We start from the raw sequence: 10,215 nt of genomic DNA, 5'->3' as shown, positions 1-10,215 counted from the left end.
TTTTTTTGTGGATGGTTGATATAAATTATAAATTCACGGTGAAAAATAAAATAGATTCAAAATTTTATAGTATTTTTTTTAATAACAAGATAAATATAAGGTAAATGACTATAATTTCCTATTATTATTTAAAATTGGAAATGCTTCTGTCAACTTTTCTATGCAAATTTGGTGTCTTTTGTTTTTGTTAATATATATTGGTCATTTTATGTAGCAAAAAATTGTATATTTATTTTTCTATTTACATTGTAAAAGTTGAGTTTTTTTTTTTTTTTTATATACAATGAAGTTAGTAAATTGAAATTGTTTCTTTGTACTGTTGAAGTGTAGGTGTACATTTGCTGTATATGATCATTCAAAATCTTTTATTTGGTAGAGAGAGAGAGAGAAGCTTCTCATTTTTAATGGGAATTAAGTAAAAAGAAAAAAAAAATTGAAGAAGCAGAGTGGCATTTTGAATATAATTTCACTGAAAGTGGTGGGTAAACAATATAACCAAATATTTTATTGACAACGAGACAAGAGTTTTTTTATATGAATCATGCTTTTGCTGTCACCGTGTCCCCTGTCAGGTCTAAATCATGCGTTAAAGGAGTTTAGAAAAAAAAAAATCATAAAAATCTCCAGCCACCGCTTATAAAATTTATAAAGAACTGCATTTTAGAGGTGTGAGGAAAAATTACATGATTGCACAAATTGAATATTCTGTTGAGATGCCCAAGTGATAATCTAATATTGTGGTGCATGTCACTTTTCAGTCATGAAAAAAAAATTATAATTATAAAATAAAAATTAAACAGTATGTTGAAATATGAGTTTTAAAAAAATAATATAATAAAAATATTAAATATATATTAATTTTTTATTATATAAATAATAAATTAAATCAACTTTGTTAATATTTACTAAAAACTTTAAAAGTTACCCCAACCTCAGTAATATAATTAGAAGTGCAATAATAATTTAGAAGAGGAAGCACACTGATTGTAAGAATAAAAAAAGCACATTATTGATGGTAATGCTTTATTTTGAACTACAAAATTAAGAACAAATTAAGCTAATTTTCTTCTTATAAGCAGTACAAAGAGTGAGTTTCTAGTAATTTATTCTACATCATGTAGTGGGGGAAGAACTGGAATGCTCTGTTCATTCCTGAAGAAGTTATCAGGATCAACCTTGGTCTTAATTTCGACGAGCCTGTCGAAATTTTCCAAGAAATAATTGATCCCATAAGCTCTTCCCTCCGAGTAGCCTGTCTCAAACTTGTGGTTGTTGGTACCCAAATCAAGGTCCCTGTAGGCTAGAAATGACTGCCTTGGGTTCTTGGACACAAAAGGAGTCAAGTAATCGTAGAGCTGCCTGGTCAAATCTATGTAGTAATTTGCTGCATCAACCCCTTCTTCATTCCAATTCGTAACGTACTGAATCTTCCACAAGTTCCCAGCTCTATGCGGAAATGGACTCTCCGTTGCCGAAACCTCATGCATTTTGCCACCGTAAGGGTTGAAGTTCATGTATGGTCTCTCTAGTTCGATCATCTTCTTCCACAGCCCTTCAAGGCCTTCCCTTGGGATTGGCTCCTTCACATAATCTGATTTCCTCTTCAGAGAGCTCAGCGTCAGTGGCGTTCGATCGAGCAACACACTTGCCGGTGTCCCTGCAGGGAAGCTGCCCCAGTAAACCACTGAATCAATCCAGCTCAATTCGGTGCAGTCGGATCGAGTTAATCCTAGTTCGGGAAATCCCTCGTCAGTGATTGTCAGTAGCCTTTCGGACCCTCCGAGGAACAAGGCAATAAACGTAGCCCTCACTGTCTTTTCCCCAGTCCGTGTACTGCTGTTCACAACATCCAGCACCAGCCTGATGAATAGACCATCGTCCAGCTTGTGGGCGACGTGTTGCCATTTGTCCACAGCATCGGTAGCATCTTGTTCCAAGGTCTTTTCAACCTTGAAGACAGTGACTGTTTCCGGAACAGGAACAATATTGATTTTGTAAGCAAGAACAACTCCAAAGCTGGCTCCCCCTCCTCTGATAGCCCAAAAAAGATCCTCCCCCATGGAGTTTCTGTCGAGTATTCTGCCATTAACATCCACGAGCTTTGCGTCGACAATGTTATCGACTGATAATCCATATTTCCTCATCATATTTCCATACCCTCCTGCACTGAAGTGGCCGCCAACACCAACTGTAGGACAAACCCCTGCTGGAAAGCCATGAGTTTTGCTTTTCTCCGCTATTCGATAGAAGACTTCACCTAGAATTGCTCCAGCCTGAACCCAAGCAGTCTCACTTTCTATATCGACATCAATGGAGCGAAGATTGAACATGTCAAGGATGAAGAATGGGATATTGGACACATATGATAGTCCCTCATAGTCGTGTCCCCCACTTCTAATTTTCATTTGCAGGTTGTGCTTTTTAGCACAAATTATGGCAGCTTGGACATGGGATTCATGCATTGCAGCCACAATAAGCACAGGCTTTGGAGTTGAGGATGTGTTGAAGCGAAGATTTCGGATGTATGATTGCAGTACAGATGAATATGAAGAGTTTTGAGGAGTATGTATTGCTTGAAAAATTGGGTGGGAGGGCGGAGAATTGTTCAGAAGGCATTGGTTAAAGCTTTCGTGAGAGTTTACCCTCCAAGACCATGAAATGTACAACACAAGAACTGAAAGCAGAGAAATTACAGCAGGTTTCAAAATTACCATTTCCATTTTCTACTTCCTCTTGCTGTGAATCTCCCCGGAATCTGATTCAGGATTGTTTGCAGTACTATATTTGTTGATCTTTGTCACCTGCTACATTAAAGTTTGGAAACGCATAAATATCCCACATGACGAAAATTTGACGGTAAAAGTAGAGAAGCAATCTTCTTTACTTAAAATAAGCAACTAAAAGAACTTCAATAAAAGTTGAAGAGATAGCTTTACTAACTCAGAGAGCTCTTGTTGTAGTAAACTTGTGGTCAAAAGTTGACAGCAGCAAGGCCTTCAGAGAGTGAGAATGAGAAGCTCTTAAGCTTTCGCAGTATAAGCAGAGTGGTAGCTTCTGTACTTGAAAGCTTGTGTCTAGAGATAAGTGGCTGTGAGTTATAAAATAATAAGTGATAAGTGAGTTTGGTAGGTGATTGTTGTGGTGCAGGATTGTTGGACTCTGACTGAAGATGCTTCCAGGGAAATAGACAAGATAGATAATTAATGCAAGGAGAGCATTGCTGGCCTCATGGTTTTCATGATTTTTGCATCTTCCAAGAAGATGCTCTGTGCTCTATAGTACAGTTACCTTGTAGATTGATTTCTACATATTATATGAGAGCTGATGGTTACAATTAATATTCGAGAGTAAAATTTATTTACGATGATTGATTTCTACATATTATATGAGAGCTGATGGTTACAATTAATATTCGAGAGTAAAATTTATTTACGATGTAGATCAAAAAGACGATTTTATCCAATGATTGAGTGCCTCATTTCTTTTATTGTATGCCAGTTGGTCGTTACAAATGATATCAGGGTAAAATTTAGTTTATAATGTCCTAATCCCTCAAGACTTGAAATAGCACATAATAAAGTGTAACATCTTAAAGTGTATCTGGAAACAAAATTGTGAAGACTCGTAGCCAAAATAGACAAATATTATATTAAAATACGTAATCATTTTCATTACTTTCATAATCAAGATCAGTAATTGCATTTAAGTTGGTGAAACTCCCTAAACTTGTCACTATTGCATGCATACAGCCTTCAGTAAATGGTTTGTCATTTCATACCTGCTCTACTTATCAATAGCCAAAACCTATCGGCAGAGTTTTGTTCATTCTTCTATTATTATTTTTCCCCCCAGATTACTGTATGTCAATCACTTAGATTAATTATCACTGACAAGTTAACCACCTGAGGATCATGCAATAACTCCCTACAAACGAGCTAAGGCCGCTGCCATTGATATAAAATGTGAAACAGAAGCAAAACTCAAAGGAGTTCCATACCTTCAGAAACAGAATAATATTAACCCAGATGGGAACTTGCATTAGCATCGGAAGCAGAAGCCGACGATTAAGGTTTAAAGAGATCAATGACTAAGATGATTAATTGATTATGTAACCTAATAGTGTCATTACCAGGTAACAAGGTGATCGAGAAGAAATTTCTAACTAAAATTCCATCAATATATGCAAGAGCTATACTAGGAAACCTGCACTTACATAATGGCATGAGCATAATAGAGTTTGAAATGAGATTATAGACCTCAAGTAATATACCAAAAGGATAACCATCTATTCACATACTTGATGTACGGGATAGGAACCCAAAAAAAACCTGACACCATTTGTAGACTAGAAATAAATCTGACGTAACGGAACACACTGATCCTATAACCAAGTCAACAATTGACAGAGCTGTGGCATCAGACTTTCTTATGCTTAAGCCACATAATTTGCCTGTTTTTATCCCTTAGTGCAACAAACATCTCTCTGTTTGCCTTTCAGTTAAGATATCAGCAGCTTTCATGAATAGCTCATCGTTCTCAACAATTTCGGGCATCCCCTCTACCATTTGCATCACTTCCCCAATGCTACAACCCGGCTTATCTATCCCCTTAAAACTCTTCTTTGCTACAGCATCTAAAAGAACATCTAATTGTTGAGATACTTTAAGTTCAGCTTCTTCTGAAACTTGTAGTCTTTTTTTCCCTTGTGCAGAAACAACAGCATTATGTGAAGAAGTGTCAGCAATTCCAACTCCTTCAGAAACATCTTTCAATTTTTCTTGTGTAGAAACAACAGCATTGCGAGAAGAATTGTGAACCCCAACTCCTTTTAAAACAAATTCTCTCTTTTGCTCTTGTGTGGCAACAACATCATTAGGGGAAGAAGTGCTTTCTTTCTTTTTTCCTCGTGTAGAAACAGCAATATTACGTGACGCAGCATCACCAACTCCAACTCCTTGAGAAAGAAGTTCTGTCTTTTTTACTTGGGTAGAAACAACAGCTCTACGGGAAGAATTTTGAGCAACTCCGACTCCTTTTGAAACTTTTTGTCTCTTTTTCTGTGGTGCAGAAACAACAGTGCTGCCGTAAGATGTGTCGTCATCAGTACTACATGATTCCTCGACCATATAGTTGAGATATTGATACATAATTATCGGTAATGTAATCAAATCAATTAAATCATCATCACTATCAGTAGATGAACTCATATCTGTAAAATTAAAAAAAAACATTATTATAGACATATCAATTAAAAAATTCAGTCACTCAAATTCAAGATTAAGAAATTGACAGAACATTTTAATAAAATTGACAATTTTTATATACATTTGACTCGTAAATTTCAATCACCCAAATTAAAGATAACAAGGAAAATGAAAATAAGCTGCATGGCCTACGATAGTCAATGCTGAGACTCGTTGAAGACTTTTGCTCTGCAAAATTTCTAGACAGGGTTGTCAATACCCGAATGTTTAGTTTCTAATCGGTAAATGACTTGGTGGATAAATTTAGGCTGTTTCAACATTCAATCTTCCAATATAAACTATGAATCCATCTTCGGAATTTCAAATCATGGTAAAAAATTTCTATAAATGAACAAGCATTGACACAATGGAAGGCGATCAAGAACTACGTTTTATAACAAAAACACTCAAAGATTCTCATACATTGTTTCAATTTCTTTACTTTTTTCACCTTTCAATTAAAATGCATACCATCTGATGAGACCAATTCATTTGTTTTATAGAACAGAACAAAACCTTGCAAAATGAAGATCGAAGCAGAACCATGCCGGGGCACATCACTAACACGAATGTGTTTCAATTTGCATTTGAAACAACAGTTGACAAAGCAGCTGTAAAACTGCTTTCCCGAAGAAGCGCTACCAAGAGCTTTTAGTCAAAAGTGCTTTCTAAAGAAGGCACATTCTCAGGCCCAAATGCTACCTAAATCTAATAATAATAAAAAAGAAGACTCAGACAATAAAAACACATTCGTGTCAGTCACCATATCGCTGTTTGGTCGAATAAACAATAAGAACCATTTTTATACAAGCCCTGGTATTTTTGTTTTATAATTTCACGATAATTTGAAATGACTGCATCAGGGAAAAAATAAATAATTTTTCTGCGGAAACCCTAGCACTGACCTTCTTGGTAATTGAGATAGCGGCTGCGGTGGCGGGAGTTGTAAGCAGAAGATAATAGAAAAGGCTGAGAAATGTTTTCAGGCTCAGGAATGAGTGATCTTGTAAAGCCAAGCATTCACCCAGAGTTCCCTAGAGAAGATAATTATCAAGTTATCCCCGTAATTTACAAAAATTACAAATATGACTCTAAATTTAATATGTACCGATATTTAAAGTCATTTTTACATTTTACTAATGTGAACACTATTAGAACCATTGATATTTAAAAATATTATTTGAGCCTCCGATTAAAATAAATAATCTCATTTAATTTATAAATAATTTATTTTTTATTTTTCCTCTATATCTCTTAAGTTTACTAACCATCTCTATAAATTAAAAAATATAAAATAGTTTGCTAATCTTTTTTTTTTTAATCAAATTTTCTTATATAAAAAACAAAGACAAACCGTAAACAATTTTAATTAATAATTTTCACCTCATCAAGTTTTAAGTTTCAAAATTTGAAATAACTAATCAGTTGTGTGTGTGTATAGGCTGGTTTTAATTTAACTATTAACTTTGCTATTAGTTTGATATACAAAATTATTAGTTTTAACTCGAGGATAAACTTGCTTGGTTGTTAGGTTGAACTACAATCGAACTTAACCCATAAAAAATTCTTTGAAAATACTTTGTTTTATGATTCTTTTATAAATAAATGTTAAATTGTCTCTTCTCTCTAGGTCATCAAATTAAATCCACTGTTAAAATAAATTGACTTACTGATAAATGCTTTTTTTTAAAAATTTTTTTGAAACAATCTTTAATTACAGTTTACTATGGTCAACGAAACTGGGGGACGATAGATGAGTTTGAAAAATATGTGGACGTTTTAGTGTTATGTGAATAAATAGTGGTGGCGCAATGATTTTTTATTCTGTTCAAGTTCAACGGCATATCGGAAAATGTTAATGGATGACATGTCGTTTGTACTTTAACTTTCAGAAGTTAAGAAGTAAAAAATGAAAAACAATAAAAGTGCAATCAAACAGAGCGCCTGCATCGCAGTGAAGGAGAACTGGGGGTGGCTGGCAAAAAGATAGAACATCACGAATATGGTGGCTCACTATTTTGAGGGATGATGGCTCTATTCACAGCTTCATCGTGTTATTATTGCACAAGGTTTGCTTCTTTTGTTTCTGCAATGAGCTTTAATCATTCATAATTGTTTCTTTTTCCTAGGAGAATGCAAAGAACAATAGTTTCTCATAAAGATTTTGGTCTCACAAACTCAAAGACCCATCTGGGTTTTGTTCAAAACTTAGTTTTTATTGTTAGGTTGATTTCTTCATCTTTGCCTTTAGAGAATAGATCAGTAGAAACTAAAGAAAATGGACAAAAACGGTCCTCTATGGTCTCCTATTTCATGAACTCATGTGGGTTGTCAGCAAAATCTGCTTTAGCTGCTTCTAAGAAAGTCAGTGTCAAGAACACAGAAGGAGCAGACTCAGTGCTTAGGCTTCTCGGGAACCATGGTTTCACTAATTTGCAAATCTCTAAAGTTGTGGGAGTATGCCCCCAAATCATTGCACTTAATTGTGAAAGGAATCTTTTGCCCAAGATTGAGTTTTTCGGTTCTATTGGAGTTTTGAGTGACGACCTTCCAAAGCTGATATCATCCACCCCACATCTGTTAGCTGTGAGTTTGAAGAATCGTCTTAGTCCGAATTACAATTTCCTCAAGAATATAGTTGTTCTCGATGAAGTTGTTGTTAGAGTGATGAAGCGCATGAAATGGGCATTCCTACGCGATTTTAATAGTAATTTAGCACCAAATATTGCATTTTTGAGAGAGATTGGTGTACCTGCATCTAACATTTCCAATTTTGTAATTAGTAATCCATGTGGAGCATCCATTATACCTTCTAAGTTCTGCGAGATTGTCAATAAGGTTAAGGCAATGGGATTTAACCCCTTGCGGGGAATGTTTCTTAAAGCTATCGAAGTGATTGGTCAAATGACAACATTGAACTGGGAATCCAAGATTGAGGTTTATCGGAGGTGGGGTTGGTCCAAAGATGAGACTCTTAATGCATTTAGAAGGCATCCTTACTGTATGCGAATATCTGAGGAGAAGATTACAAAAACTATGGACTTCTTTGTTAACAAAATGGGTTGGTTATCACAAGATATTGCAAAAAGACCAGAAATTCTCCTATATAGCCTAGAGAAAAGGATTGTTCCTAGGTGTTCTGTTGTTCAAGTTCTGCTATCCAAGGGATTGATCAAGAAGGATTTATGTCCATGCTCTCTCTTAGTACTTGGGGAGACAAAATTTAAGGGGAGCTATGTAACTAAATTTCAGGTGAAAGTTCCTCAGTTATTGAATTTGTATGAAGAAGAAATGAATCTTCCGGATTTAAGACCTGGGTTTGAGAGGTATGTGGAATAAAGCAACATAATTGCTTATCTTTAGTTCAACGTGTAATGTTCTCTTTCTTTGGGAGTTCGTAGTTTCGGCATTTTTTATTTATTGGGTGTTACATTTGCATTGTTTTGTGTGGAAGAACAAATGATTTGGTATCATGACTTTGTCAAACCTTATTCTGTAACATGGATACGAGTCCAAATGATTAATCTAGTAGAATTTAACACGGAAAATGGGAATTTACTTGGAATGTCTTTATGCATGGACTTAATGGTTCTGTTTTTGCCTTGCTGTGGATAAATCTCTATTTATATAAGTTTGATTGAAGGGCTTAAATATCATTAGTGTCTCTATTGGTTATTGTTAAAGCAATTGATACTGTATATCCTGAAAATCTGTAATTTTGTTGATTTACATGAAATATGATTTATGATCTTAGATCAATGGAGTTTTCGCATGAGTTTGTTAATTTCTAATACATCAGAAGAGAGGTGTTGTATCTGCTGCGAGATAACCTTGTAACCAAATACTCAAATAATCAACTTGGTTTCCTTTGAAGCACATTTTTCCATGTTTAGTTGCTTTTCATGAATGTGAATAAGAATCAATAAAAACTGAAGATCGGGAAAAAAAAGGAAAAAATCATTTGTATTCCATCCTATTCACAACATCTAAGTAACAGAGTTAGGAATATGGTAGTGGTAATCAGACTTGAGTTTTGGTTCTTATAATAGATTTGTGTTCTTGGATGATTCTTTTTGTTTAGCTGATTTGGTAAATAATACTTTTCTTGTTTAATCGTACTGCAGAAGGATTGGATGTGAAGTCAACGGTGTCGCCGAAGACTGTTAGTTCATTATAGTTTAAGTTAGTGCTGCAGCTGTCAACTTCATGGATAGTGATATACTCTTGTTTAATAGGTATTCCTTGTTTAAGGAAGTTGCAGAAATTTTTTAAACATCATTTTGTTAGTTTACATTCTTGCTCTTGACCTTAAGCATTCTCAACTCCAGCTTCAGAGAAAAGAAGCTAAGAAAAGAAGCAAGAAATTCTAGTCTGTTTATAATCATTATTGTCGTTAAAAGCAATTTACAAATTCATTTTACAATCACATTGTCTTAGTGCTGAACCTGTGTGTGCATCTTCAGAAGTCTATTTGCCTGTTTGGATTCCTTCTTTCAGGGGGAACTAATTTTCTTATTGGTTTCACTTTTAGAATCCAAATTCCAAATGCTGATGCATCATATCATATGGATCAAATTTATCATTAATATTGACTGATCATAGATGTTTATGCGATATCAGCATCCTGTATAGCTGGTAAAGCTTTTAATGTGCGATTTTTGGTTGCCTCTCTGGACATCTTGGTTAGTCTCGAACCTTCTTCCTTTAAACTTTCTAACTTGAAGAATTTTATTTAACTTCACATGAGAATGCCACCTTATGTTCTTTTTTCCTTTGAAGAAGACAAGGATGATATGTGTTGTTTCTAGCATATACTGAGTAAGGAACCACCCATCATATTTAATTTACAAAACAAATTAAATTAGTGGCCGTGAAACCTGCTCACCGTTTCCCTCCATTGTTTAAGAGGATAAGTGACTAAGTGTGGTAGATCATTTGAGAAGATTTTCTTTCAAACAAGCAGGGTGGAAAG

At 34.9% G+C, this 10,215-nt stretch overlaps 3 protein-coding genes across 6 annotated transcripts; 1 reads left to right on the top strand and 2 right to left on the bottom strand.

Moving 5' to 3' along the window:
- Window positions 1-966: 966 nt before the first annotated feature.
- On the bottom strand, window positions 967-3,279 carry LOC18041313 (berberine bridge enzyme-like 8). Of its 2 annotated transcripts, none has more exons than XM_006432855.2 (2): window positions 2,941-3,279; window positions 967-2,804 (listed from the first exon to the last, which is right to left on the bottom strand). In XM_006432855.2, exon 2 carries the CDS (start codon window positions 2,718-2,720, stop codon window positions 1,104-1,106), a length of 1,617 nt encoding a protein of 538 aa, XP_006432918.1. In that variant the 5' UTR covers window positions 2,721-2,804; window positions 2,941-3,279; the 3' UTR covers window positions 967-1,103. The 2 variants fall into 2 exon arrangements, with proteins under 2 accessions (XP_006432918.1, XP_006432919.1); XM_006432856.2 differs by having other exon boundaries at window positions 967-2,801.
- Window positions 3,280-3,924: 645 nt separating this feature from the next.
- On the bottom strand, window positions 3,925-6,240 carry LOC112098129. The gene is made up of 5 exons (XM_024183752.1): window positions 6,149-6,240; window positions 4,492-5,209; window positions 4,298-4,381; window positions 4,114-4,203; window positions 3,925-3,997 (listed from the first exon to the last, which is right to left on the bottom strand). The coding sequence occupies exons 2-5, from the start codon at window positions 5,205-5,207 to the stop codon at window positions 3,925-3,927; spliced, it is 963 nt and encodes a 320-aa protein (XP_024039520.1). The 5' UTR covers window positions 5,208-5,209; window positions 6,149-6,240.
- A 934-nt stretch (window positions 6,241-7,174) lies between these two features.
- LOC18041312 (transcription termination factor MTERF2, chloroplastic) lies at window positions 7,175-9,687 on the top strand. 3 transcript variants are annotated; one of them, XM_024183015.1, is made up of 3 exons: window positions 7,175-7,312; window positions 8,027-8,569; window positions 9,368-9,687. In XM_024183015.1, exons 1-3 carry the CDS (start codon window positions 7,269-7,271, stop codon window positions 9,408-9,410), a joined length of 630 nt encoding a protein of 209 aa, XP_024038783.1. In that variant the 5' UTR covers window positions 7,175-7,268; the 3' UTR covers window positions 9,411-9,687. The 3 variants fall into 3 exon arrangements, with proteins under 3 accessions (XP_024038783.1, XP_006432917.1, XP_024038782.1); XM_024183014.1 differs by having other exon boundaries at window positions 7,223-7,312; window positions 7,495-8,569; XM_006432854.2 differs by having other exon boundaries at window positions 7,218-8,569.
- Window positions 9,688-10,215: the final 528 nt, after the last annotated feature.

The sequence above is a fragment of the Citrus clementina genome, unplaced genomic scaffold (genome assembly GCF_000493195.1).
Source record: "Citrus clementina cultivar Clemenules unplaced genomic scaffold, Citrus_clementina_v1.0 scaffold_5, whole genome shotgun sequence".
NCBI classification, from domain to species: domain Eukaryota; kingdom Viridiplantae; phylum Streptophyta; class Magnoliopsida; order Sapindales; family Rutaceae; genus Citrus; species Citrus x clementina.
The sequence above is the reverse complement of the archived record's forward strand: the minus strand, read 5'-3'. Positions and strand labels throughout refer to the sequence as shown.

Excerpts from the sequence above, each read along its gene's own strand:
- LOC18041313 (XM_006432855.2), bottom strand. The coding sequence starts at position 2,720 with ATGGAAATGGTAATTTTGAAACCTGCTGTAATTTCTCTGCTTTCAGTT.
- LOC112098129 (XM_024183752.1), bottom strand. The coding sequence starts at position 5,207 with ATGAGTTCATCTACTGATAGTGATGATGATTTAATTGATTTGATTACA. Across the intron at positions 4,382-4,491 it reads GCTGATATCTTAACTGAAAG|GATCAGTGTGTTCCGTTACG; the intron begins GCAAACAGAGAG and ends ACTTGGTTATAG. Across the intron at positions 4,204-4,297 it reads GTTCCTATCCCGTACATCAA|GTTTCCTAGTATAGCTCTTG; the intron begins GTATGTGAATAG and ends ATGTAAGTGCAG.
- LOC18041312 (XM_006432854.2), top strand. The coding sequence starts at position 7,377 with ATGCAAAGAACAATAGTTTCTCATAAAGATTTTGGTCTCACAAACTCA. Across the intron at positions 8,570-9,367 it reads TTAAGACCTGGGTTTGAGAG|AAGGATTGGATGTGAAGTCA; the intron begins GTATGTGGAATA and ends ATCGTACTGCAG.